The sequence below is a fragment of the Pyrgilauda ruficollis genome, unplaced genomic scaffold (assembly GCF_017590135.1).
Source record: "Pyrgilauda ruficollis isolate IOZ18807 unplaced genomic scaffold, ASM1759013v1 scaffold32, whole genome shotgun sequence".
Classification (NCBI taxonomy): Eukaryota; Metazoa; Chordata; class Aves; order Passeriformes; family Passeridae; genus Pyrgilauda; species Pyrgilauda ruficollis.
The window spans coordinates 6,404,694-6,432,660 of NW_024524600.1; the positions used below are offsets into that span (position 1 = coordinate 6,404,694).

Sequence of the window (27,967 nt, forward strand, 5' to 3'; positions counted from 1 at the left end):
AGTAGTGGTGGACTTATTCCCTATAATTTGAAAGTGGCTTAAATTCCCTTCTTGTTTTCTTGCCAAATCATTGAGATATGCAAAAATGGGTAAAACAAAGCACACAATTTCAAAATTCAGTTTCTTCTGCATAATAATATAATATCCTTCTCAATTTCTTTTTCCACAGATACTCTCAGTAGAGCAAGTGTTCAGAAACACAAGTCCTTACTCTTGGACCCATCAGGCACCATCTTCAGTCTTTTTATTCAGTATTTTTTCCCAAGCAGAGGGAGAATCTACTTCAGTGTGCATCTGTTTCACCTGAACGTCATCTCCTTGCTTTTGTTTCAATTTACAAATGCCTAAGAACAGCAAGGTAGTGAAAAGAGATCTAGATGATGAGGTCATTGAGTCAGTTAAGGACCTGCTCTCTAATGAGGACTCTTCAGATGATGCCTTCAAGAAGAGTGAACTTATGGTTGATGATCCAGAAGAAAAAGATGTAGATGTTGAAGAAGGCTCAGACGTAGAAGATGAGAGACCTGCTTGGAACAGCAAACTCCAGTATATTCTGGCACAAGTTGGATTTTCTGTGGGATTGGGGAATGTGTGGCGATTCCCCTATCTGTGTCAGAAGAATGGTGGAGGTAAGTTTTGTGATACAGCTCATTGTACCTAGATGATGATGCTAACATTTCACATTTCAAAGTTAGCAGAGAGCCACAGTCAAACCTGCTCCAACACGTCAGGTTTTTCTTTTAAGTTTTGCCAGAGCCTACCAAGAAAAACCCACATTCTCTTTATTTAGAAAGATGCATTTGTTAAACTAGCAGATTCTTCCAAGATGCCATTTCCTCATTTTAGGGTAGAAAGCTCTTGATACAACCTTAGCTACTGCTCAAACCAGTGGCTGCCCATAACACATAATTATGGAAGATTGCATTGTTTAGGACCTGGTGCTTAAGTGTCCTTTGTAGTAATTTGACAATAAATCAAGGCATTAGAACTACATCCACTTTAAAGACCAAAGCAGCATTTGATCTTTTAGTATTTAGTGATACTAAGTTTCACACCTTTACTTTCTGATTGCTTTTAACTCTTGGCCATTTGATCATGATTTACTTCTGGCAAGAACTTCAGAATACTCTGGGAGGGAAAAAGTAGGGGTTTTGGGTTTGTTTTTTTGGGTTTTTTTTACTGATGATAAATAATTTAAATCATTCCATTAAGGGACTGCATCTTTTTTTGTGCTGTTAGACATTTTTACTATTTTTGTGAATAACAAGGTACCTTTCACTTGTAACAATGACAGCAAGCTGTTTATTAGTTGACCATCCATGGTCAATCCAGTTTGAAGTATGAGGCTGGAAACTTTCCTTCCTCTATGTATGCAGGATTAGTATTTCATCCAATGCTATACCATACCCAAATATACCACATTAATGCACACTCTATTGCGGCTAATTACTAAGCTGAATTCAAAACAAACCTGTCACTTTTTATGATACAGAAAGTGAATGTGTACAGAAAATGAAGAATAGCATTCTACTCCTGCTGCTTTTTTAAAAGCTGAATGTTACAACTGATGTAATTGAGGAGTATAGAAATGAGCTTAGAATATGATAAAAGTGTAATTCTTTATTTGTTTTCTCTCAATTCAAGTACTAAAAATTAAGTTTATTGTTTTAAATATTCTATCTTCAGGATAAAGTTAAATTCTTTTATATCTAGTTACTTTTTTTTTTTTTTTTGCTATCATTTACGTTTCTTTTCTTCTCTTATTCTGGAGAGAAAGTCATTAAATGATTGATTTAAAGTATGGTGTCAAAACGTAGTCTCAGGGACAATGGACTACAGCATTTTATTTTGTGTAGTTGTGTCCCTTTGAAAGTCTGTGTCTAATGTAGTTAGGAATTTTGCCAGCCACTTGCTTTAATTCTGGTCAAATATAAATTAGTTAATAATTTCACATTTCAGTAAAAACAACCCCAAACCCACTAAAACAGTAAACCAGCCAATCTTCAAGGATTATGACACTTTATTAATGAAATTTGAAAAAGTAACTATGGTGTCACTTAAGATTGTAGTTAAGTGTTTTCTCCTGTGCTGTGATTGCAGGAAATTGGATGCATAGCATAGTCTGTGGAGATACAATGTTTTCTGCACATGCTGACAGAAGCGTGTATTTGGCTTTTAACAATAATTTTGCACCATTTTAGTAAATGGCAGCCTTCTGAGCAACAGAGAAAAGGAATTGATCATTAGAGCTGAAGCTTGCTTGGTTTTCGAGTTAATCATAATGCAAGATGGAGAAGGTGACACAAAACTTGGAAATATGTAAAGTACATTGGTGCCTGTATGTGTGTGCAGATGGACAGATAATTGTCACAAGGGCATAGAAGAATAGGGGGAGGGAGTGAAAACTGCAAGCACATGGTAAGAAAACCTACACGTATTTTGTATGAGGTTCTGTTTTCTGCTACACATACTATTTCAAATAAGTTTTCTAGGCAAAATTGGAGGGGTTTTATGTAACCCATGTAAATATCAGTATCAGAACTGTTCTATAATCTTCTGCTGATAGAGCTTTACTGTAAATACCTGTTGAAGTCTCTTGGTGTAAGGTAAACTTTCCTAGTGTATGACTAGGTCTCTATCTTCAGTTTAGACCTTCATTTTTTTCCCTGTGTTTATGGAACTTCTATCTGGAAAATACCATGTGAGGGGTGGGAATTATATTTAAAAAGTAGTAAACCATTAGATCCAGTTCCAATTTAAACCAAAAAGAAGTAAAACCCATAGTTACTCATTAGTTGCCTCCACAGCCTTCAACAGTACTAAAGTCACCAGTAAAAGAAAAGGCAAATCGTAACTGTGAAATCCAATTTTTATCTTTTTTTTAAACTTCTGTGAGAAAAACAGTAAAATAAACATAGATAAGATACAGCAAGGTTAGCCCAAATGTTATTCATTAATTTTGTGGAAAAAAATTGTATGTTTCCCACCCTGTTTTCAGTAGAGATTTAGGTTGTTTATGGCTGTGGTATAATGGCCTATGGTATAATGACACTGCTAACATCAGAGCTCTCTACTGCTTCAATGAGATACCTGTGATACCATCTTTACAAGTAACTTGAGTAGCACTGCAGTGAGAATTTGGATGTGTGTAGATATGTTTGCAATCTCTGTTTCTGGGTCTGGTCTGTTTTACCAAACCAACTTCCTTCAATTTATTTCTTGTGATTATTTAACACTTACTCCCATTGCTTTAATTCATAGCAACTCATAAATATTTAGAGTAATACCTGGTATTTTTAATAGTTAACTAAGTTACAACTAGACTAGGTAGCTCTTTGCTGACTTTCACACTTGTCTTATTCCCAGAAAAATGTTTGTTGGAAGAAGTGAGAGAAAAGGCTGGTATACAGCTGGGATGTACTTGGGTCCACACTGTGGATGTGGCTGTAGTGCTGAATGTATGGAGTGGAAAAAAAGAGTCTGGGAGCAGCTAAGAGCACTCCAGGGTGCTGGTTTTCTTGACTTGGAGAGGGAGGGCACAAAGGAGTTTTAGGCTCTGTGAAATAGGGGCTGAAGATGTTCAGTGAAGTTTTGAGAACTGACTATGGATCTTTCTGTCCTCACCACCTCACCCTTTTTACCCTTAGCAGACAATGCCCAGACTCCATCTGGCATTTAGGGCACCTCTTCTACTCTTTGCAGACTAACAGATTAAAAAAGCTGTTTCATCCTTGATTCTTGATAAAGACAATTTGTGCTTGAGCTGAGTGTGCTCAATTTCATTTTTACATTGTAGGATTTGTTTATTCCTCCTTTACTCCATGAAGGTGAATGTGTGTTTTTGTTCAGATAAGCACAGTTCCTATATAACAATTTCATTACATGTGTTAGCATAACATAAGTTCAGAGCTGCCTCAGCTTCCTGTGTTTGATAGCCTTAAAAATGAACTGCTCAGGTTAGCCAGTCTTGCCAAGATGCTCATAAATAGTGACAAACTAGATTTATAATTTCCTGCTGCTCCTGTCATCTGGAGGACAGATTGCCCACCTTTCACTATTTTCAAATAGGGAAAATATTTAAAGTTTGTTTTGTTTGGTTGTCATTTCCCTTTAGGATTAGCAGAAGTATAATGATGCTGTTACATAATTAGAAGTAACAAAAGCAAAATAAATTAGCTATTCTGCTAAAATGACTAAGTGTTACTTTGAAGAAAACTGAGAAGTCTCCAAGGTACTACATGTCCAGAGATTTTGTGTTGCATTTTTGTGAGCATTAACTTAATTTTTCTGATTTTTTTTTTTTTAAGGTAAGTATTTTTTAATATCTATGTGATGGAAAAAGTCAAAAGAACTAAACAATTATAGATAAAAGCTGTAAGCAAAATAGGAAAAATTGTAGCACATGATGCTGTCATTATGTTTTGAAAAGATCGACCTAGGTAGAGTCACATTGTGAGTTTTTACAGTTAATTAGTCTGAATTTTTTACTGAAACACCAACAGATTGACATTAAAGTTTTGTGGTCCAATGAAAAAGCACAACAGTTGTACTTTTTCCTCCACAGTGCTCTTAGAAGCAAACAATACAATCTCTCTAATACAAGAAAAATTGGGAGAAAAGCAAATATTCCCTTGTACTCCAAAACTCGAGTATGGATTCAAAGGCTTTATTATGTAGTTTTGGATCAGTAATTTATATTCAGTGCCTTGAGTTCACTGATGACTACAGTATAATTTTTTGAGTTCAGTATTATCAGACTCAAAATTTAGTTGTACTTTAGTGTACTGAAAATGTCTTGTTTGCATTTTGCAAGTGTAATTCTTCATTAAGGCTATTTGGCTAAGATGATATTTACCCTTTAAGCGCAGTTTATAAACAGGCACACCTGAACATACTGAAACTAGTGACAGAAAGACTACCCTATCAGGATACAGATTAAAACCTACAGATAAAACATAAAACTATTTATCAGAATTTTCCTGACAAAAGTAGTTTCCATTTTGTAGTGGTAAATAATTTTACTTGCTGAAGCTTAGTATACTGTTAATTTATAGTGCTTTGTTGCTCACTTGCCATAACTTCAAAAATTTAAGCATTTGACATTGAAAATCAGCTTATCCTCATCAGAATGTCAGCTTCTTGCTTGCATTCTGTTAGTAAGTGTCTAGTAAACGATAAGAGGTGGGATCACTCTTCAAGACAGTAGTAAACTTTACCTTGATTGAATAAGAATTAAATCAGACTCCAGACACTTAATTAAAATCTAGCACAGCTGAAACAAATGTGGAAAGTTAATACATTTTTCAGGTTACAGCAAGAATTGCTAGAAGAAAATTCATCTGTATTATCAAGGTGGTAATGGTTATGTTCCTTATGCTTTTGAAAGTATTTTCCAACTCTTTAATCATTAATGAATAATTATTTTATTTAATTATATAATAATTTTGTTATTTTTTTGAGCATTTTTAAGAGCTTAAATCAAAACCAATGTCATTATTCCACTTCTGTCAATAATATTGCCAAATGCAGTCCTTATGGTGATCTCAAGAGACAGTTTGCCAGATATCCCACTCTGGTACTTGGTTTAATAAAATAATAAGGAAATCAAAGCAGTGCACAGTTTTAACAATCCTGAAATCTTCATGAAATCTCTTATATCTTTGTCATTCATTCTAGTAAAGAAGGGTGAGGTGTTTTTTTTTTCTTATTGAGATGAGTTTTTTAAATATGAAAGCCAATGTTTAAGACCAAAACAGGCAAAAAAGAGTGACTTCAAGGTTGAATAATTTTGTAAGTGTAGAAAGGAGACCTGGGAATCCTGAACTACACAGAATTGTAACATTCAGAAGGCAGCTTAGCTGATAGGTGTAGCTAACAATTGATTGTATGATCTTGTTCAAGGCCAGTTTGTTATCCAAATTCAAATTAGAATGGTCCTTATCCAATACTGTGACTGCAAAGTCCTATGTTTTCATGCACAGGCAAGAGATACGCTGAAATGTTTCCATAGTTATTCTTTTGTAGGATGAAGTTAGGATGTCTTAGAGGTCTTTGAAGTACGTCTAACTTCAAGGGAAGACTTCAACAAAATACTTGCCCAGAGATGCTGTGGTTTCCTGTTGACTATGGGGCACAGCAGCCCTTTGCAGCTGTGATACAGTTGTATAATCCAGCTCTATCGTGCTGAAACTGACACATGCACAATTTTCCATTGTCTGTTTTGGTGACAAGAACAAGATCGGAAGGAAGCTCAGGAGGTTTGAATAATCAGAAGAACCAGCACTTCAGGTGCTTTGCACAAACCTAGCAGTGTAGAGGTGAAATCTGCTGTCTGGCTACCCACTGAATTACAGAGTTGTCATGTCTAATGTAATGTGGATTTAACACCACATTTATTGAACTCATTTAGTAGAGTCTAACTGATAAATCTTACAATTTACATTGATACTGCACCATAAAACACCCACATCAGCCCAGTCTTTAAACATGTGCTTAACTTTGCAGCCTTGTGATTAAGGTTGTGGACTGGGACACTGAAGAGCTGGGTTCAGTTCCTGCTCTAGTACAGTCGTCCAGTGGGATACAGGGTAAGTCACTAGGCCCCAATTTTTTTTGAGCTGTATAGGTTTGTCTCTGCTCAACTATGGCACATCTGTCTAATTAAGATCTAAGGTATCATTTACAGTAGCATTATATGATATAACACCTATGTACTGTTGGCTTTCAATGATTTGTATGAGCAGGTTTTTTAAAGACAGTGATGCCAAAGCTTCTCACTTGCAATGTAAATTCTGTGTTGCTGAAATTTTCAGAGTCAAACAGGGGTATTTAATGGTTTCTGTGTTATATGTTTTTAAGACAGATAGTCCACCTCATTTTTGAATGTGGTTGTTGCTCTGTTCCTCAGTTTTCCTCACATTTATTTTTTTCTGTCTCTTTTCTTAATAGCAAGTAAGTCCTTTGCATTCTTTCCATTATGTGCACATAGAAGATGAACTGCGAGAGACACCAAAGTACTGAACAGGAATGTAGCTGCTTCCTCAGTAAAAACAATGCTTCAGTAGACACTGTCAGACAATACCATTGCATAGCATATTATCATGGAGCTACTTCATTGGTAACATAGCCTATAGACGGTGAGGTACATGAGACTAATACTCTTTGTCTGGTGCAACAGTGGTTTTTCATAGAATTGTAGAATGGTTTGTTTTGCAAGGGACCTTAAAGATCATCTAGTTCAAACTGCCCTGCCATAGGCAAGGAACCTTCCACTAGACCAGGTTACTGAAAACCTCATCCAGTTGGGCCTTGAAAGTTCTGGGATGGGGAGTTCAAAACCTACCTGGGCAACCTGTTCCAGTGCCTAATCAACCTTAAAATAAAGAATGTGTTCCTAATATCTAATCTAAATCTACCCTCCTTCATCTAAAGTCCATTCCCCCATATCCTGTCACTACAAGCCCTTATTAAAGGTCTCTAGCTCTCTTGTGGGTCCACTTTAGTACTGCTATAATGTTCTATAAGGTCTCTCCAGAACCTTCTCTTCTCCAGACTGAATAACCAACTTTTCCAGGTCTGTTTTGCAGTCCTGTGACTAACTTGGTGCCTCTGGACTCATTCCAGGTGGTCAACATCTTGTGTTGAGGCTCCCTTTTTTGTCAGATTTTATTTCTTCTTTTTTTCCCCCCTACTCTTGAACTCAAGACTGCAGTTACATGGTTAATATCTTTATAAGATCTTTGTAATGGAAGGGGATGTCCAGTTGGTGTGTACTTCATGAGGAGCAAAATAGCAAGTGGACCTAAACAGGAATGAATGCTTCCAGAACAAATGAGACCTCCTGGACAGCCTAGGAAAGTTTAGCTTTTCTAGCATAAACTGTACTGCATGAGATAAATTGCCCACTAAAGGTATGAAAATGCCAGTGCATTTTGATAGATTCCTAAAAAAGCCCTAGAAAGTTGACCCTGCATGAGGGAACTTGAAAAGTAGCACTTAGCTGGAGTTGAGGATAAATGCCAAATAGGTTTCTGAACTTTGCTCAGCTTCTCTTTCATCACAGGATGAAGACATTGATTTTACAAGTTAGCAGCTCTGAATCTTAGCTTTTCAGGTCTTTAGATCTTTGCTTTGTAGCTTTCTTCAACACGCTGCAGTCTGCGTCTCTCAAAGGTTTTCCCTTAGCCTTATAATAATTTCAAACAGAAGTTCTAAGGCCTTTCAGTTAGTTGTCCAGCACAATGGTCTATATTGCAGTGGAAGAGCCACACAAAGTCAGGTGCCACGTTGCTTATGCTGATGCCTGCATGTTTTGTTAGCTCTGGTACTAAATACTCCACAGCACCAAGGAGGAAGTTAGGCTTGGAACTTGTCAGTGTGCTTAAGGTATGGTTATATTTGCTTGCAATCAGACTTCCTGAAATAATGGAGAGGCATCCTTAAGTTAGAATTGTGTGTGATCAGTTCCTGGGAATAAGACCTTAAAACAGAGGAATTGCTTTTAATATATATGTTTATGTAAAGGTGTTACAGTTGCATTTCCAAATATGACTTGAAGAAGAGAGTTGGTGAGTACTGCAAGATACAGAGCTGCAATACTCCATTTCGCTTCCACCTCATGTTCCTGTTTTCTGTCTGGAGCCTTGTGGCAACAGGCTGATACAGTTTTCTTGCTTAGTTGGGTAGCATCATTATTATGTACAATGTGAAATCCCCTTTTTGAGCATCTGAGAAATGGAGAAATCAAGAGATATCTTCTGAAACTACTTAAGATTGAAGCTCACTCAGAATGTTGTGTACAGAGTGTTTTCTATATTTCCTTTATATTCAGTCTTGCTGCTCTGTTACGTGTCAAGCAGTAAGGTTTCCTAAGAAATGTTGATTTAGCTCCCAATGATTCTGTATTTCTAAAAAGTTTGATTGAATGTCCAAAATTTCAAACAAATAACTCATTTCAGTAATACCTCACATGCAGTAAGGCTTGCCTCAAATGTTGTTACTGTGCTTTATAAATTAGGTGTCTTTGGGTTTTTGATATCTTACAAGACTTATGACTGAGGTTCAGCTAAAATTATTCTTGCATGTAATCAAAAAAGTTTTGCAATGAAGGACACTAATTCAAATTTGAAGCTATTAAAAATGTTCACATTTGTTCTGTCAAGTTCTGACTCTTCTTCCATTTACTCTGATTTATTCTTTGTTCCCCTCATTAGGTGCCTATCTTGTGCCATACTTAGTCTTGCTACTGATAATAGGGATTCCACTCTTTTTCTTGGAGCTTGCTGTTGGGCAGAGGATCCGTCGAGGGAGTATTGGTGTGTGGAATTATATCAGCCCCAAACTTGGAGGAATTGGATTTGCAAGCTGTGTAGTAAGTTTTTTTACACTGTGTCATTTGCTTTCAGATGTTATGATTTAGACTTCTTGTCTTGCTGCAGGGAAAGGCCATTGATTTATAGCTGGGCATCTAGGTCAGTTTACAGTGTTTTTGAAGATCTTAGAACTTGAATTGATCCATTTAAAGTGTTGGCATATATGTGTCTGTTAAGTCAGTCAACTTGTGTTTTGTGATTCTTTTGAAATTGTGGAACAGAGTGGCCTTCTGGAGAAAAAATGCCTGTAACAGTATAGGTGTGAAATAAATAATAAATATGGAGAAAAGTGAAAATTTACAAAATGTCAGGTACTTTAAGGGGACAAGTCCTTCCCTTCTTCTGATTTAGTTGAATAAAACAAAATTTATTTAATCAGGTTCATTGAATGATGTACAGAAATGTGTAGAAATTCAGCAGGCATTTTTTTATTTGCTTCATAAATGTAACTTTTTGGTTGTTTTTTTTTCCTTCTTACTAGGTATGCTTCTTTGTGGCCCTATACTACAATGTCATTATTGGATGGAGCCTGTTTTACTTTTCCCAGTCTTTTCAGCATCCATTACCGTGGGACCAATGTCCTTTAGTTAAAAATGCATCTCATACCTGTAAGTCTGTGTTAACATAAGGTTCTTAAAAATCATATAAAGTATATAAAATTTGAGGTTTTCAAACAAAAAGGAGAAAAACTAAAATTCAAGAAGATATTTGTGTGCAAAGGTGTTCTATTTGTGTGTTCTTAAGTGTCCTATAAGAGTACTATTTTCTATGTAAATTAATAGAAATGAGATAATCACTCCTTTGAGTTTTGTTGTAATGATATGATCTCTTACAGACATATTCTATAGCAGCATGAAAAGTTCCTTATCCCTTGGGTTTGGTTATCCTATAACAGTACATATTTTGTAATATTATGGCTATTGAAATATGAATTATTTCTTCTTTTCCTTTTTTTTCAGATCTTAAATTTTCTTTAATTATCTTTTGTCGGTTTATTTACCACTTGAATAAAGAACAACCAGGGATGTTTGAAAAGTTCTACCTTTTTGTAGTGTCTTTTCCAGAGTTGCTTGCTTCAGTTATTATTCAGAAATAGTACTCATGAATGTTGACACACAGTCAAACTGATTGTATTCCACAAGCTACTGTTCATTAATTGAGCAGCAGTGGTTGTTTATGTACTCTTGTGTCAGACTAACTTGAGCAGAGGCCATCTGAACTAAGCTTAAAAAAAGAAAACTATTATATTTGATAACATCTTACCATTATTAGGTTATTTCAGTGAAGATCTGTCATCTGTGTTAGGTTAGGTTAAAAAGAGTGTATTTTCCCCTTTTTTTCCATTAATTATCTTGCCTCAGGACATGCTTACATGTATGGTTGATTGTCAGGTATAAACAATTTATAAAGAACTTAAGTAAATATTTTCTTTGAAGAAGTGTTTCTATTTATGTGTTACGTGTCTAGATACACACAGTTTCTTAAACTGTTTGGTAACATGACTATAACAGAATTACAGTATGATCCAAAGAATCACTTCTGGAATATACATAGCAACTTTCATTAAATATATCTGTGTAGGAACCGCTTATTTACTTTTCTCATCACTTTGATATCATTATGTTATTATTTTATTGTTTATAATGGTAGTTAAGTCCCTATTTACTTGAGCATCATATCAAAGCAGACACAATGATTCATTTTCCATATATCTTTACATTTGTGTTCATGCAGAGAGATGGTTTTCATAGTATGTAATTCATAGAATCATATGCAGATAATGTAATTTGGTTTGTGATAAATGGAATATATGTCTTCATCTAAGCCTGCCTGCTGTTTAGTTCTGAAGTGAGAACTAAACCTACTCTGCCTTGAAGTAGGTTTAACCATAATGCAGAGGAATACAGTGTCCCTAAAGGATGTTTTAAAGGATACACCCAGAAGTTTTCACTGATGGCAGTCACTTTTTCTTTTAGACAATGTCTTAAGACTTTTCTGTGAGTTTAGTTTTTTAATAAATGATGATGGCACAATTAGAAATATTGAGAAGTGATAGAACACTTATGAAATATCTCTCCTGAACCTTTCTTTACTTGCTAACATCTCTTTGACAGTTGTGGAACCAGAGTGTGAAAAAAGTTCTGCAACCACTTATTACTGGTACAGAGAAGCACTGAATATTTCCAGCTCTCTGTCAGAGAGTGGGGGTTTAAATTGGAAGATGACTATCTGCTTGCTGGCTGCTTGGGTCATGGTATGCTTAGCCATGATCAAAGGCATTCAGTCTTCAGGAAAAGTGAGTATACTGTTTGTAAACTGCATGACATTGTTTTATTTTGAAGCATTTCAGGACATTTCTGTTCACCAAACTGTCTGTTTGCTCTCATGGAATCTGTAGGAGCAGTTAAGTGCTTTGACTCACTCCTGCACTTGTATAATCTCAAGTAGAAGAATTTTAGTAGTTAAGCATTAAAATATATCAATTTTATTGGAAATGGGTGTTATTTAGTGGGAGTTGAAATCTGAAGAATAATTTTGCTTCTCATCAGCATAGTTGTTGCATGTAACTGTACCTCAGCTTTATTGTCCTGCGTAAGTCTCTGTATTTTGAGTGTCTAAGGAAATAAGTTTCCATGTGTACTCACCGTATGACTGCAGTGCATTCACGTATGCATGCTTCTGGCATTAACACAGTAGCTTTCCAGGATTCTAGATTGTTTCTTTTGACTAATGATTTACCATCCCTCTGCATCTGAGTACTGTTACCTTGTCTTCTTTCCTTTGCATGCAGCCAGCTGGATTTGCTGGTGAAAGATTTGTTAGATGTCTTGTTCTCAATGGGATTTTCAGAGGAAAAATAATTTGTCCCAATAGCAAAATTCTTTGCTATTAAAAAGTTTGGCACTGACATGGCAATTTGTGACCTAGAACTAGCAAATCATTTTACTAAGCTTTAGAGAATAAATTTTCTTTTCAGTGATGAGTAATGAAGGATCAGATTTGATTATTATTTTGTGTTGTTTTGACAGTAAGCATGTGATTGAATTAATTGGTTGTGTACTTTCTATTGATTCTTGTCCCCTTTCCTTCTGAAAGCAAAATTAGTTTCTATTCATGCAGCCTACCTTTGCCATACCCAGTCAAAGTGCTTTTATAAAGAGAAGCATTTCTGTAACAGTTTATGTCTGTCTTTGTTTTCATCTCATTGAAATTGTACTGAATTTCCCTGAAAGTCCAGATGCTCTTTATCAGTTAGTGATAAGTACATCAGGCAGTTGTATTGCTTTTGTACAGTAGAGAATTTAATTTCTTTTACAATCATGTGATTTTGCTTTCTTCTGCAGAGACAAGAGGAAGGGGAAGTGTTCTGCATATTTCATAGAGCATATGATTATCAATTTAGTCCTATATCCAAAGGATACTGTGTAGCAAATGAACATTTTTAAAAGAAAGTCCATGTTAAATGTCATGTTACATTTTTTTTGCCTTCTTGTATTTCAGATCATGTATTTTAGTTCCCTTTTTCCATATGTGGTACTTTTATGCTTTCTGATCAGAGGACTGCTTCTTAATGGGTCAGTGGATGGAATTCGTCACATGTTCACCCCTAAGGTATGTACTTAATTTCTGTTTGCAGGGCATTAAAGTTTCAGTGGCAATTTGACCATTTATGAATGCTCTCATTTAAGCTTATTGTTTTCATAGAACATTTGGCTGTATTTCTGTTTGCTTAAATTGCAAAATTTTTGTTTATCTTAGTGGCACAATACCAAGCCCTAAAGTCCAAAGGCTCTAGGTGTTCCAAGGGTCTGTAGAGTTACCTCTCTTATGTGAGGGCTCTCAGAGTTACATGCCTCTACAAAGCTAAACAACTGAGAGTGCAATTTAGAGGATTCTGGAGGTTTAGAGAGCTCTAAATACTGAAAAGAGAAATTTGCCATTTTTTAATATTGAAATGTCTAGTTCTGAGTTGTCAGTGCCTTATTTTGCACTTTTATCATGACATAATTAACTTGTCCCTTTTGGAAAAGAGCTTTTTTTTTCCTCCTTTTTAGAAAAAACGTAAAGCTGTTTACATAGTAGCCCAAAGTACAGGTGACCTGTATTTAATAGTGAAGTAGTGTAAGTACTCACCACTAAGCTTTCTTTATCAATTTTCTTATGACATGCCAAGATAGCAGCAGTTCTAAGCATATTTTTTTCATTGCCAGTAATTTTGCCAGGAGTGTGCCTTACACAGCTTTAGGTTTTTTAACTATGGAGGTGATAAGGAGTATTATGAATCACTGTTTAGCTTGAAGATCTAAATTCTACCCACACCTATCTCAAATGTTTGCAACTACATCTATACTATAGGAACAGCATGTTTGAATAGTCAGAGCCATACTCGGGAATGAGTAAGTCTGGGCTTCATTTTGTATTGTGAAATGGGCTTTCCAACAAGTCCACGCAATACAGTTGAGAAGAACAGGACTATTATTTCAAAAATGAAAGCTAAATAATGAGATAATCAAAATCAATGCACATAGTGGCTAATGCCAGATGACAAGGTGTTGTCAGTTGTTTTGATTACAGCTGTTTTGAGTCTGGAGAACTGTCATCCTGTAAAAATGACCTTTGTCATCTCCCACATTGATGCAGTCATGTTCCACTTCACTCACTGTCACCACTTTTAGAGAGACATGCTTGTGCAGAAACTTGCAAGCTGCTCAGGCAAATTTGAGAAACCTGAGGAAGGGAGAAATGTAATGCCTACGAACAAGAGAAAGTCTAAAGTGAAGGTGAAATACAGACCTCTGTAAGATATAATTTGGTTTCTCAGCCACAGTGTTAATGGTTTCTTTGGCTGGAGAAGTACCACTAGATACTGAGGAAAAAGAAATATAAAAGCTGCCCTTGGATACCAACAACTCTTCAGTATTCACTACTTCATGTGTTATACTTAAAAAAAGTTGCAGCTGGTGTTTACTTTACACTTACATTATTCTTAATTATACAAATGTTTCAACTGTTCATTTAAATGATACCAAGGAAAAAGGGTTCTTAATTTCTTCTGACAGTTTCCAATTTTGTATCAAAATTTAAGTTGTGATTTAAATTTGAAGATAGGAGGCCTGTATGTCACACGTATTATATGTGAATATAAACCTTAAAAAATATTTCCATTATAATTTTTTTTGTACTTGAGCACTAATTTGGACTGTAGTTCATATGAGACTACCTGAAGAAATTCAGACTTTTGCCCCTGTTTCATTCACTCCACCGTGCTAACACTTTATTTGGGCATGCAAGCTCTAAAAAGGAATGCTAAACCAATGTAGCATGAAAATTATCCAGGTAGTTAGATGGGAGAGGGAGAAGCACCGTTTTGGCCCAATTAGCTGAACAAATGACCACGTTTTGAGCACAGACGATTGCAGGAAATTTCCATCAGTTGTGCCAGCGCAGGAGAGGACTGGCACACATTGGTGAAGGTGTGAGAGTGCAAGACTAATGCAGAAGAGGAGAATTTCTCTGTTAAACAAAGCAGAAATTCTAAATAAGAAAATTCATTGAAAACCTAAAGAAAGGTATGTGAAAAGCCCACTTAACTGCTGCAGTTAAACTGTGGGATTATATGAAGCTGAAGTACAGAGACTACAAAATTTCACATACAATACCTAGTAGCCAATCAATCTAGAGTTAATTTTGAAAGTCTGGGCTACGTATATCCAAAAGCACACTACTTCTGATGGTACCAAAGGATATATTATGGGAAGTGAGAAGTGTTTTGGTATTTGAACCAGTTACGGATTTGTTACAGTTAAGAGAGTTCCTTGCGCTCCCTCTGGTGGGAAAGCTCTGGCACGACAGTGACACGGTTAGAGCTACGTGCAGTAGCCACTTGTGCATTGTAATTATAATCTGAATTGTAAGTCAGGAATATGTTTATTCTCATAAACACCTTTTCCCAATTTTATTGTATTTCTGCTCTGTATAAGTGAATAAAGAAGCTTTCTGCTGCCTATCTGTAATAAATATTATATCTCCATGGGAAACAGAAATTTTATTCAACGTGTTGTAACAATAGCAGATTTATTTCTCCTCAGAGTAAGACAGTCAGTCTAATAATTCTGGCATCTGTGCTGATGCTTTTTAGTTTCACTTTTATGAATAAACCTAGGGCTTAAAGAAAATAAAACTCACTTGCATTAATGGAGGCCCTGAATCAGCTTGAGCAAATCTGATGTTTAAATTTGACATGTACTTAATTCTTTTTTGTGATTCAGTATCTAGAAGAATTTGAGATAGGTGATGACTCATAACTTTGTAACAAAGTTTGTTGGGGTTTTTTTTGAGCAATGCAGTTGATCTGAGTGAGCAATACTGTTAAATTTTATGATAAAAGACTTAGTTGCTGCTGAAATACATGACCATTTAACATAAGGTTAAATTCAAGGCATCTGAGTTAAGAGATTTGACTCATGTACTACACAGCTTCTGGTGGCGAGTGTTCATCTCATATATTTTGTTTTGTTTTACATATTTTTGCATGTAACTGAATTCCATATAAGCATGTGTATCGCATGTTCACCTTCTTTTTGTTCATTTGTAAAGTAACAGCAAAGCAACTTTAATCATACTCAGTGCATTTATTAAAAGGGTTGATTAATATAAAATGTCTCAAGTCTAACAGAAGTCAGTGCATATACTGTAAATAAAAGAGTACTGTAAAAAAAGTTGTCTGTTATTTCTCAGTATAACTAGGTGCTATTTCAGTTACATAGCTCCAGTAGAGTCTCGTTGTTGGGAACATAAGTATAACATGTTTCTCCTGGATGTTTAGATAATATAAAAGAAATAGAAATTCTGGCCCATAAGTTTGCCAACTTCAGGGGTTACATTCAGGTTTCATTTTATCATTAGGAAAATACAGTTGTAGTGGAGTATTAGCATTTTTATGATGTAGTGTTTATTCTGTTGTTTTTTTTTCATATAAGAGAAATGCATTTTATAGCTGACATATATTATATCTAATTTCAAACAGCTTGAAATAATGCTGGAGCCCAAGGTCTGGAGAGAAGCTGCTACTCAGGTGTTCTTTGCCTTAGGGCTTGGATTTGGTGGAGTCATTGCCTTTTCAAGCTACAACAAGAGAGACAACAACTGCCATTTTGATGCTGTACTCGTGTCCTTCATCAATTTTTTCACTTCTGTGCTGGCAACTTTGGTGGTGTTTGCAGTTCTGGGCTTCAAAGCCAATATCATAAATGAAAAATGTGTTACCCAGTATGAATATCCATTTATTTTTTTAAATTCTTTTTATGTTTGATTTCATTTATAAACTAATGTGGACCACTGAGTTTGCTCTCTCTGTTTTGTTGTGTTTTACAGAAATTCAGAGAAGATTTTAAAACTTTTGAAAATGGGCAATCTCAGCCAAGATATCATTCCACATCATATCAATTTCTCAAGCATTACAGCAGAAGATTACAATTTAGTCTATGACATTATACAGAAAGTCAAGGAAGAACAGTTTGATTCTCTTGGTCTGAAATCTTGTCAAATTGAAGATGAACTTGACAAGGTGAGATTAATCTTGAATACAGAGATTAGGAAGAGATGCATATTTGAAAGCCTGAAGTAAGCTGTGATGTGTACCTACACAGAGTATCAGTACAGTGTACCTGTGAGCTGTGCACCTGCAAAGACCTGGATGGAAACATGGTTGCATTCCAGCTCACTTGAGGACTTTTGGGTCTGATGTCTTAATAAAGTCTTCATGGATTTACAATGTATTTTGATAATTATTCTTCTCAGGAGGTGATGAGTTTTTTAGGCTCTTGTTTTTCAGAAGAACCGTTCATGAGGGTTTTTCCAAAGACTAAACAGAAGTGTTACCTATTCAATGTCACAGACTGAAAGATATTCTAGTGTAAAGATACAATTATTAGATAAAAATACTACTACACTAAAACAGAAAAATTATTATCTACTTATTAGGTAGTTGTTTAATGAGTATCATCCTGTTTTGAAATCTTACAGTGAGCCAAATCTGTAACAGAAATTATAGTTTTCTAGCTTTAGAGAGGCAATTGCAGATTGAAACACTGACTTCTATATAGTTGCACCAGTATCTGAAGATAAAATATAAAATTGGTGACTTAGACTTCTGAAGTTTCTATACAATGGCCGCTGTTAATATTTGAAACAAAAATATAGAAATTAAATCCTTTATATGCTTACTGGAGAAAACAGAGTGTATTTTATAGTAGTCCTATATAGTAGCTGTCATGCAAAATTATTAGTGAAGGAGAGAAAGAAGTTCTGATTGGACAAGAGAGGAAAATTCTTCATAATGAGCACAGTCATCTGTTGAACTAATTTCTCAGTGGACGTGGTGGTTTCCATGTCATTGACACTTTTAAGATTCAGCTGGACAGGGTGCTTGGCCATCTTGTTTAGACTGCTTTTGCCAAGAAACTTTGGACCAAATGATCCATGAGACACCTTCAAACCTCATAGTCTGTCATTCTATGAAAGAAATGTGTTAATGCTAATCAAGTTACAAATTCTCATGTTTCAGTAAATAGTATTAATCAGAATAATTATGTATTAGATAGCAATTTCCCACTCTGCCTTCAAGAGGCAATCAATGACACCATGTGAACACTGGTCAGACTTGTCAGTCTGTCACACTACCAAAGAAACAAAAAAAAAAAATCATGAATAATGATATCATTTTGTTTTCCTTGCTGACAGGCAGTTCAAGGAACTGGTTTAGCATTTATTGCATTTACAGAAGCAATGACCCACTTCCCTGCTTCTCCCTTCTGGTCAGTCATGTTCTTTCTCATGTTAGTAAATTTGGGACTTGGAAGTATGTTTGGAACCATTGAAGGCATTATCACACCCATTGTTGATTGTTTTTCAGAAGAACCGTTCATGAGGGTTTTTCCAAAGACTAAACAGAAGTGTTACCTATTCAATGTCACAGACTGAAAGATATTCTAGTGTAAAGATACAATTATTAGATATAAATACTACTACACTAAAACAGAAAAATTATTATCTACTTATTAGGTAGTTGTTTAATGAGTATCATCCTGTTTTGAAATCTTACAGTGAGCCAAATCTGTAACAGAAATTATAGTTTTCTAGCTTTAGAGAGGCAATTGCAGATTGAAACACTGACTTCTATATAGTTGCACCAGTATCTGAAGATAAAATATAAAATTGGTGATTTAGACTTCTGAAGTTTCTATACAATGGCCGCTGTTAATATTTGAAACAAAAATATAGAAATTAAATCCTTTATATGCTTACTGGAGAAAACAGAGTGTATTTTATAGTAGTCCTATATAGTAGCTGTCATGCAAAATTATTAGTGAAGGAGAGAAAGAAGTTCTGATTGGACAAGAGAGGAAAATTCTTCATAATGAGCACAGTCATCTGTTGAACTAATTTCTCAGTGGACGTGGTGGTTTCCATGTCATTGACACTTTTAAGATTCAGCTGGACAGGGTGCTTGGCCATCTTGTTTAGACTGCTTTTGCCAAGAAACTTTGGACCAAATGATCCATGAGACACCTTCAAACCTCATAGTCTGTCATTCTATGAAAGAAATGTGTTAATGCTAATCAAGTTACAAATTCTCATGTTTCAGTAAATAGTATTAATCAGAATAATTATGTATTAGATAGCAATTTCCCACTCTGCCTTCAAGAGGCAATCAATGACACCATGTGAACACTGGTCAGACTTGTCAGTCTGTCACACTACCAAAGAAACAAAAAAAAAAAAAAATCATGAATAATGATATCATTTTGTTTTCCTCGCTGACAGGCAGTTCAAGGAACTGGTTTAGCATTTATTGCATTTACAGAAGCAATGACCCACTTCCCTGCTTCTCCCTTCTGGTCAGTCATGTTCTTTCTCATGTTAGTAAATTTGGGACTTGGAAGTATGTTTGGAACCATTGAAGGCATTATCACACCCATTGTTGATACCTTCAAGGTCAGGAAAGAAATTCTTACTGGTGAGTTACTCAAACTTTCTTTTTTCCATGGAGCAGTAAGCAAAATTTTTTTTGGCATTATGAATTTATTTTTTTTCATGTGAAGGTTTACAGAGCAGTAAATCACTGTATTCCAGACTGTACTTCCACACACAGGCACATTAATATCTGCCACTTAAACCTTTTCCTGAATATTATAGTAGCATAAACACCCTAAAACTTAAATTTTAATTAAATTTCTGTTACAAGTTGCTGTATGGTCAGTCCTTTTGGGCTCTTTCAGAATGCTTTCCATTCCAGCCTGTGTCACACATTGGAAAAGCAGAGGAAAAGGAAAGAGTGAAAATACATTGCAAATTACTACTAATTATTCCTGAGTAGGCCAGATGAAATCTTAATTTATAATGAAATTTTTATTATGCTAAAATCAGTACAGTAACTCTCTAGAGAAACATATTTTTTCCCTGTTAAAAATGTTTATAAGGTCTTAAACAAGACATCCAGTTGTTTTGTTTGGGGTTTTTTTATTACCTAAATGCCCTAAGTTATTTGTTTGGGGTTTTTTTATTACTTAAATGCCCTAAGTTATTTGAGGTGTAGCATGTTCACGTAGCTTTGACTTGTAGGGATTTCTCTTTTTTATATAAAGCACCAGCAAAGGTGTGAAAGCTAGGTTTCTGAAAACCATCAGGACAGATGCAAGAGACTTGCTGTGTTATGCACAAATTCAGCTTTCATATCAATGCCTGTAAAAGGTGGGATGGAAAATAAATAAATGCTTTAACATTGTCTAACTCTATGAAGCAAATAAACTCTGTGAGAGAAATAGTAATACATTTTGTAAGAGTTAAACCCTGATGCAGCAGAGCAACTGCTTTTTTCCCAATTGCTTTCTATACTTTACTAACAAGTAATATTTGATAGGTAAAAAAATCAAATTCTTAAAAAAGATAAATCAATTGATTTTTCAGAATTCCTAAGTTATTGAGCACTTTTTGGTCTGTTTGGTTTCTTTTAATTAGGTCTTAACTTCTTGCTGAATAACCAGTGCAACAATTAGAAAATAGCTGTTCTTCTTAAGTATGTGTGCAAGTACCATGATTTATAGTCATTACACTGGAGTAATGGAGCATTTTGCAGTAATTCCTTGTTACTCTGTTAGACAAAAAAAATAATTAAGATAAAGAAACATTCAAGAACTGCCTTTCTCTTGTAAATTTTTAAAGTGGTGTGCATGCATGATTTTAGCTAAACTCAGTTGTACTCAGAAGATTACAACTTGATATAGTGTTTTGTTAAGTAACTGAAAAAAATGAAATATTTGGATTATTTTTCATGCAGTGCTGGTGGTATTTAGGAAGGATTATAGCTGCAATAGCTGCAGATTTTGTGCTTACAAGACAGAAACATTCAACTTTTACAGAATTGTTGGTACATTTGGCAACTCTTTGAGTTCAGGGAAAGCAACTCAAATGCCTAAAGATATTTTATGTTTTGACCCAGATTAATTTCACCTAATTTTGGAGTACTTAGATGCATCCTTAGCCTAAGTTCCCTGTGAGAAAAAAAAGAGCTCTTATAACTGTAAGAATCAGTTTTACTGATACTCAACCTACAACTGATTCCACGATTTATTGACATTTGACTTACTTAAGCATTAAGTCCTGTTGCTGACAAATTTAGCAAATGATACTGAGATCCATTATGCAGGATCAGCCTTTCAAGAAATATATTTTGGGTTGTCCCTAAAGAAGGGATAGAAGTGTTGTTTAATGTACAAATACATTTAAACAGATCCTAATAGAACTTTATGCCGTTAATGATCTTTTAGGAGCAGTCTATTCAGCCTTTGTATTTTTTAGAATCATAGTCTTTTTAGAATCATAGAAATGTCTTTCTTATTTTTTTTTTCTCCATATTTTCACTTCTAAGTTCTTTTCACTTCTGAATTTCAAAAAGTGGGCTGGTGACCAATTAAAATGATATGTGATGTTTTGCCTACTGGTTGATTTTACCTTTGCATTTACATTATGTTTAGTGAGAAACAGTCACTTGATTAATTCCTGCTGATTAATCTCTTAATCAGGACTGCTGTGATATGGTGATTCTAGTAATTCTAATTTCATAACTCCTCCGTTTTGTAGGAAAGAGGTGGGATTAGTAGTATTCTTATAATAGAGACCCCCTAAACAGTAAAAAGTTATTGTTTTTACTTTTATGAAATAATGTGTTAGTTGCTCCTTGTCTGTGGAACTTTGTTGTAATTATAATTCACATTTCTGTCCTTTATTCCAGTCATCTGCTGCTTGGTAGCATTTTTTATTGGCCTGATCTTTGTGCAGCGCTCTGGAAATTATTTTGTGACGATGTTTGATGACTACTCAGCTACGCTACCCCTGCTTATCGTGGTAATTTTGGAGAATATTGCAGTCATCCGAATTTATGGAATAGACAAGTAAGTGAAGGAAGTGTATCTCCCTGTCCATATCAACACCATTCTTTACAATAATTATTACTATTTTAATTATATTGTATGTGGCATTTGCATCATACACAGAAATACAAGTAATTAGAAAGCATGTCAATCTGGTCCAGAATCTAGTCTGTTACTTAAGAACAGGTTTGGAGCAAGATACACTACACCAGAACAGTGTAGTGACACCCAAATAATGATTTCAAGAAGTCCAGAAACAGGAGAATGTAGTAAAAGAGACAAAATTAGAGATTTCAAAAGGAGGCTAGATAGAAAAGTATAGGGAATTTGTATCAAGAAAGACATCAAGAAAAGGATTTCAGAAATAAACATGGTCTAAGCAACAGATGAGGATGAATATTTCAATGCAGTATTGCAGGCAGCCTGCGAAAGAAACAAAGCAAGCTCTAATGGCAGTAAAAATAAAAAAGTTTCAATTTATGAACTAACTTTAGTTTGGGGTGTTAGAGCAATTCATTTTTCTATGCATTAGTTGTGAGAGAGGAGATGATAGCAAAAGCAGGGTCAAAGCTTACTTGGAAGCAGCACAGCTGACAATGAAGTAAAGTCACCTGTTGGGGAAGAGGAATGACCATAAATCCCTCTTTTTTTTTTTTTTTTTTTTTTCCCTTGAGTTCATTGTATATCTAAAGAATCACCAGAATGTGTTCAGTAAGTGAGATCAGTATATGCCATGCTTAAGGAATAGAAGAGTTTATATCAAAAATAACTTGTGCCACGCACAGGTTAAACAGAACATGCTGTACTAACATGTTGTAGTAATTAAAATTCCTTTGCATGAAGAAAAAGTGCAACATAGAATGGGTGGGGTTTCATTTGACTTTTCACTTGTTTGATTTGAGTAATCAGCCAATCATTTGTCACAATGAAACAAAACTGTAAGAAGAAAATGTAATTTTATGGTTTCCAGACATTGTTTCTAGTCTATGCAAGTAGTACTTGGTCTGCTTGCTTGCTTGATAAGCAAGTCCCAACTTGGTTCCAACTTGGACCACATGTATAATCCTATAATTGATCATTTAGATAGAAAAACACCACGTAGACTATTTTACACATGCAACCAAAAGATAAAACAGATGACCTGGTTATAAAGTTGGTAATGTCCAAGCTCCACTGTGAAAGGAAGTAGACATGCCAAAAGTCAGCAGCTTACCTGTGAGGAAGTTGATGTTTAGGCATAGCTAAGATATGGTAATCCTTTGCTTATGACTCACAGTGCAGGCAATTCATGTTTTCAGAAGGGGTTCTGACAGGACACAATGAAAAGTTAATAGCCAAGTTTCTCATTTATAATGACCACCCGAGTATTCCCTCTGGAGTATTCCTAGTATTTCTTCTGATGTGTGTTTCTGCAGAATATCCTTCAGGGACCTAGCAATTTGGTTTGCAAAAGCTGTCAATATCAACAGCCTCAGGTTGTCATTGGCTGTGATAGTACCAAGGGTTCCCTGTAGATGAAGTTTTGTGTAAATGTCTTACTGGACTTTTAAGTCTTTGATCAGATAGTAGAAAACCACAGCATAGAATCCAAAGGGTGCTATAGAAAAGAGAATTCTGTAGCTAGGAAGGAAAATCTCCCACACTGGAATCAGTGCTATAAGAAGCTTGAGCTAAAGTAGACTTTCAGAAGAGGATGAGTAGGATGGAGACTATTGAAGACTACTTTAAAGTAAGGATAACAGATTCATGTTCAACTGGTAGGAGAACTGGAGATCTCAGAAAGAGAAGGCTACCTATAGAGGACACAATCCATTTGTAAATTCAGCTCCTTTTAATGATGTGTTTTAGTTCAGTGTAAACAAATAATAGATTGCCTCAAGCTGTGCAGTTAAAGTATTTTTCTGAGGGTTTACATGACAGAAGCTTCACATGTGTAACTGCTTGGAAAACATCCTTCTATAAGAGCTTTTTGGAGATGCACATTTCAAAAGGGAGTGGGGCCACAAGGGAGTTAAAACAATCATTGCTTGTGCACACTCCAGAAGAATTATTTCTAAAATCATTCTCTGTTTCTACTGGCTCTGGAGCTATGTACTCCATCATGAGTACAAAAATAGGAGTTTTGTTCATGTCTTAAAATTTTGAGGAGAAAGGAGGCAGTTTTATAGCTTGGCAGTTTTATTTCAGCAGCTTATATGATGCAAAGCATAGCTTATGCATAAAGTTGTTTTTTTTAGACTGCAGCACGTGTGTGGGTTCAAAATTAATATTGCACAATCTGTAAGGTGTGCTCTTAGACAACCCAGTAGACAATACAAGAAAATGTAAAACAGGATCTTCTAAAAGAAAAGTGAGTTTAAATATCTTCCAGCACAGTCCAACAAGCAGCTTACTAAATCACTGCCCTGTGCAGAGATTCCTTTTGTTTGTCTGGTCTGAACTACTAGCATAAGCTCTATTTTTCAGACAGTCAAGTAATTTGAGCTACAGCTACTCCTGTATATGCATTTTTCCAGTGTGTTGCTTCCCTCAGGTTGGGTGCTGTGTATTGATTATAGTGCTCAAAATCTTAGTGTCTACACTAACAATAACATTTTAATCCCTTTACAGATTTATGGAGGACCTGAAGGATATGCTGGGGTTTTCTCCAAGCCAGTATTACTACTACATGTGGAAGTATGTTTCACCCTTTGTATTGTTATGTTTGCTGGTAGCTAGCATTGTCCAAATGGGATTGAGTCCTCCTGGTTACAATGCTTGGATTGAAGATACGGTATGTATATGTATATGTAGGGTTTGTATGTGTATATGATACCATCATCATCATCATAGTGATCGTATCTGAAGTATTTGAGAACACGAGTGGACAAAAAAATTACAATTAGAAATTCAAAATCAGTATAAATAATGACATGGTTGCTTTTATCTCAAATAATTTTGATGTAAAACGAATAGTTTTTTTAATTTTAAGTAGTTCTGCTTTAAAATATAACTGATGGACACAAATCTGTATGCTCTGGGTGACTTACTTTATAATGTGTGATAAAAAAACTCTTAATCATGGGAGAGGTTGTTCACATTCATTAAGTCTTATTTTACTGCAGAAAACAGATGCTAACTGCATAAATCATTTCAGATATCACATCAAGTTTTTTATGTGTCATAATTCTTCCCTTTGGGAACACATATCACAGTGTAGGTAGTAGCTGTATTAAAACCTGTCTCTGATAAGAACTTGTCTGGTGAGTGGCAAGACAGTTCTGAGCTCTGACTTCAAAAAGAGATTCAGTCAAGGGAACTCTGAAGACTTCAGCTAGTTGTAGGCCCATGAGCCCTCAGCTATTTCTACAGGCTTTTTATGCATAATAGACAGAGAGAAATTGTCAGAGACATTCATCCAACGAAACTTTCCCAAATCAGCCAGGGGAGAAGTCACAGCAAAGGCAGGTAAAGGATAAACACACGAGGCTGGCTTAAGTATTGGTAGATAGTGTGCCCGCCTCGATCCAGACAACTACATGATGCTCAGAAAAATGCTCTTGTTACATTTGATTCTTGCCCTCAAAAATTTGAAAGAGAGATACCTTAGAATGCCAAACATGCCATTCCTTTCCATGTACAACGTTAGGCAAGCAGAGCCTGTTGGCCATTGATGTGTGGAAGCAGTAGAGCTGTGGGATATAGTAGTGCCCCAGCATTACAGTTTACCTGATGTTTATGCAAAGTGCAATAACTGAGATGGTTCCTGTCTAGACCAGCTATTAGCCTACAGAACAAGGGCTAATTTTCCAGGCATAGTTACAGATAACCACTGCACATTTGTCTGTTGTGGACACCCTTTAAAGGATCAGGAAGCTACAGAGAAATGTAGCAGAAAGCCTAAAGTGAAAATCTTCATTTGTGTGCAGCTGAAGTGCTCTCAGAAGCTGTTCAACAGTGTTTTAGTCCTGCTCACTGGCTGAAAGATAGCAGTCCTACATCTCCATGACTCTTCAAATTTGAGATCTGTAGTGGTGCCTACACTGTGAGTGCCGTGGAGTATGTGCTTGAAAACTGCAGACCTCAATGAGGACTGCAGGATTTTGTTATTTTTCTGGTAAAGATGTATTAATCGTTTTTCTGTTGTGTTTCTCAGGCTATGGAAGAGTTCCACAGATATCCAACATGGGGAATGATTGTCTGTATATCTTTGATGGTGTTGGCCATACTGCCAGTCCCAATAGTCTTCATGGTACGCCGTTGCAACCTTATCGATGACAGTTCTGGTAGTTTGGCATCTGTATCCTACAAAAGAGGTCGGATAATAAAGGAACCTGTTAATCTGGAGGGAGATAATACAAGTCTGATTCATGGGAAGAGTCCAAGTGAAGTGCCGTCTCCAAATTTTGGTAAAAACATCTATCGAAAACAGACTGGCTCGCCAACTCTGGACACGGCTCCAAACGGACGCTATGGTATTGGCTACCTGATGGCAGATATGCCTGACATGCCAGAGTCTGATTTGTAACCACAGAACAAAAAAAGTGCTGTTTCTTTCTTCTCTCACTGATCATGGCCCTGCTGTGAGAAGTGGCCAGCGTCACTTACTAGGGTGTGATCTCAGGTGCTCCATAGTGACAGTCTTTAAAATGTCATGACTGTGCGTACTGGTTGAGGAAATTCACGTTGGATTAATTCTCTGAGGTTTTATTTGCACTGAAGGAAACATTCAAATGCAATGGCAGTCTACATCTGCCAGCATATCCAAGAATTTGATTTTTTAATTAACTTCTAAATTTAAAGCTTTCTATTTCTGAAGCCCAGGTCTTGCTCAAATAATAAAATATTTCTGAGGTTATATCATTGAAAATCAATTTTTTTCTGCTGAATTTCAGGTTGACTCCCAAGTATTAATGGTGAGCTCAGTAGTAGTTCACCAGACCTGTGCTTGTGTAAACACCTGTATATACCTTATGTAGATATGCTGTACTTATTTTATTAGCACTGATAATTACTTAGGCTATTAGCTGAGTAAAAAACAAACCTGCAAACTATTTTCTTATGTAATAGCTGTATAGAGCAATAGTATTAGAAAATCAAGGAGTAGACTTATAGGAAGGCGATCAAAGATTCCCTGTTCACTGGGGACTGCGTAAACTGTGGCTGTATATTTTGTGTAAAATATTTGCTTTTCAGTGTGAAAACAATGTTAGAGTGAGTCACTCCAAGAATCTTAAGGATTGTGCAGATTCTGCATTTTTTTCTATGCTGTGTGCCTAAAAAAGACCTTGATATTTATTGTGGTTACAAGATTACATATATATTATATTTATATAATATACTTGTAATGTAAATATGTATATTATTCTATATGTAATCGTTTCAAAAGTTGAAGCAAGATGGCTTTTTTAATTAGTCTCCTTCAGTTTTGCTTCTGTTTTATGCAGATGATTTTTTTTCAGTCAGTAATTGTTAAGAACTGTATGGCATTACATTTTAACCAACGAATAAAGAGATTGGTAAGGTATTTCACTGTGATATCCTTATTATAAGTGTGATACACTTACTATAACACAGCCTGCTTTTTCCTCATCTGGACTGCCTGAAAGAATGACATTTACTCGATGAATAGAGATGCTAAAAGAACTTGAAAACAAAAAATCAGTCATAATAAACTTTTGGACAGAGCCATTTACTGTGAGTACAGGAGGTGATGTAGCGTTGTAAACTGGCAGGATGTGCTGGAAGCTGGTACACTATCTACTCCTTACCTTAAGGTGTTTTAAAACTAGGAATAAATTCTGACTTTCCTACCTCTAATAAGCAAAGGGAAGAACTTACTTACATTGCCCCAGCATCAAAGAAGTAGATTAATTTATTTGAGGTAAATGCAAGTCTCTGAGGCTGTGTGTGTCAAGACTACAGTTTTGAGCATGTCAGTATGGAAAAGCTATGACAAATAGATGGAAAGATGCAGAATTTTAAACCAAAACATTTTAGCAACTTGATAAAATTCCTTATGGATTCCTCCTGTCACAGGAGAATAATCTCAGATAATTTTCCACTTTTAACCTGAGAGCTTTCAAAATAATTTCCAATCATTGGAAAGTTGAACTAGAAGCATTAGTTGACAAAAAGCTATATTTAATTATCAGGCTTATTTTACATGTGATAGAAATTGTACAC

General features: G+C 35.6%; 1 protein-coding gene across 1 annotated transcript; it reads left to right on the forward strand.

Annotated features, from left to right (window-relative positions):
* The first annotated feature begins 340 nt into the window (after window positions 1-340).
* SLC6A15 (solute carrier family 6 member 15) lies at window positions 341-26,309 on the forward strand. The gene is made up of 11 exons (XM_041474352.1): window positions 341-629; window positions 9,213-9,370; window positions 9,853-9,979; window positions 11,486-11,667; window positions 12,873-12,983; window positions 16,399-16,640; window positions 16,746-16,938; window positions 19,197-19,389; window positions 21,664-21,823; window positions 24,413-24,575; window positions 25,938-26,309. The coding sequence occupies exons 1-11, from the start codon at window positions 341-343 to the stop codon at window positions 26,307-26,309; spliced, it is 2,190 nt and encodes a 729-aa protein (XP_041330286.1).
* Window positions 26,310-27,967: the final 1,658 nt, after the last annotated feature.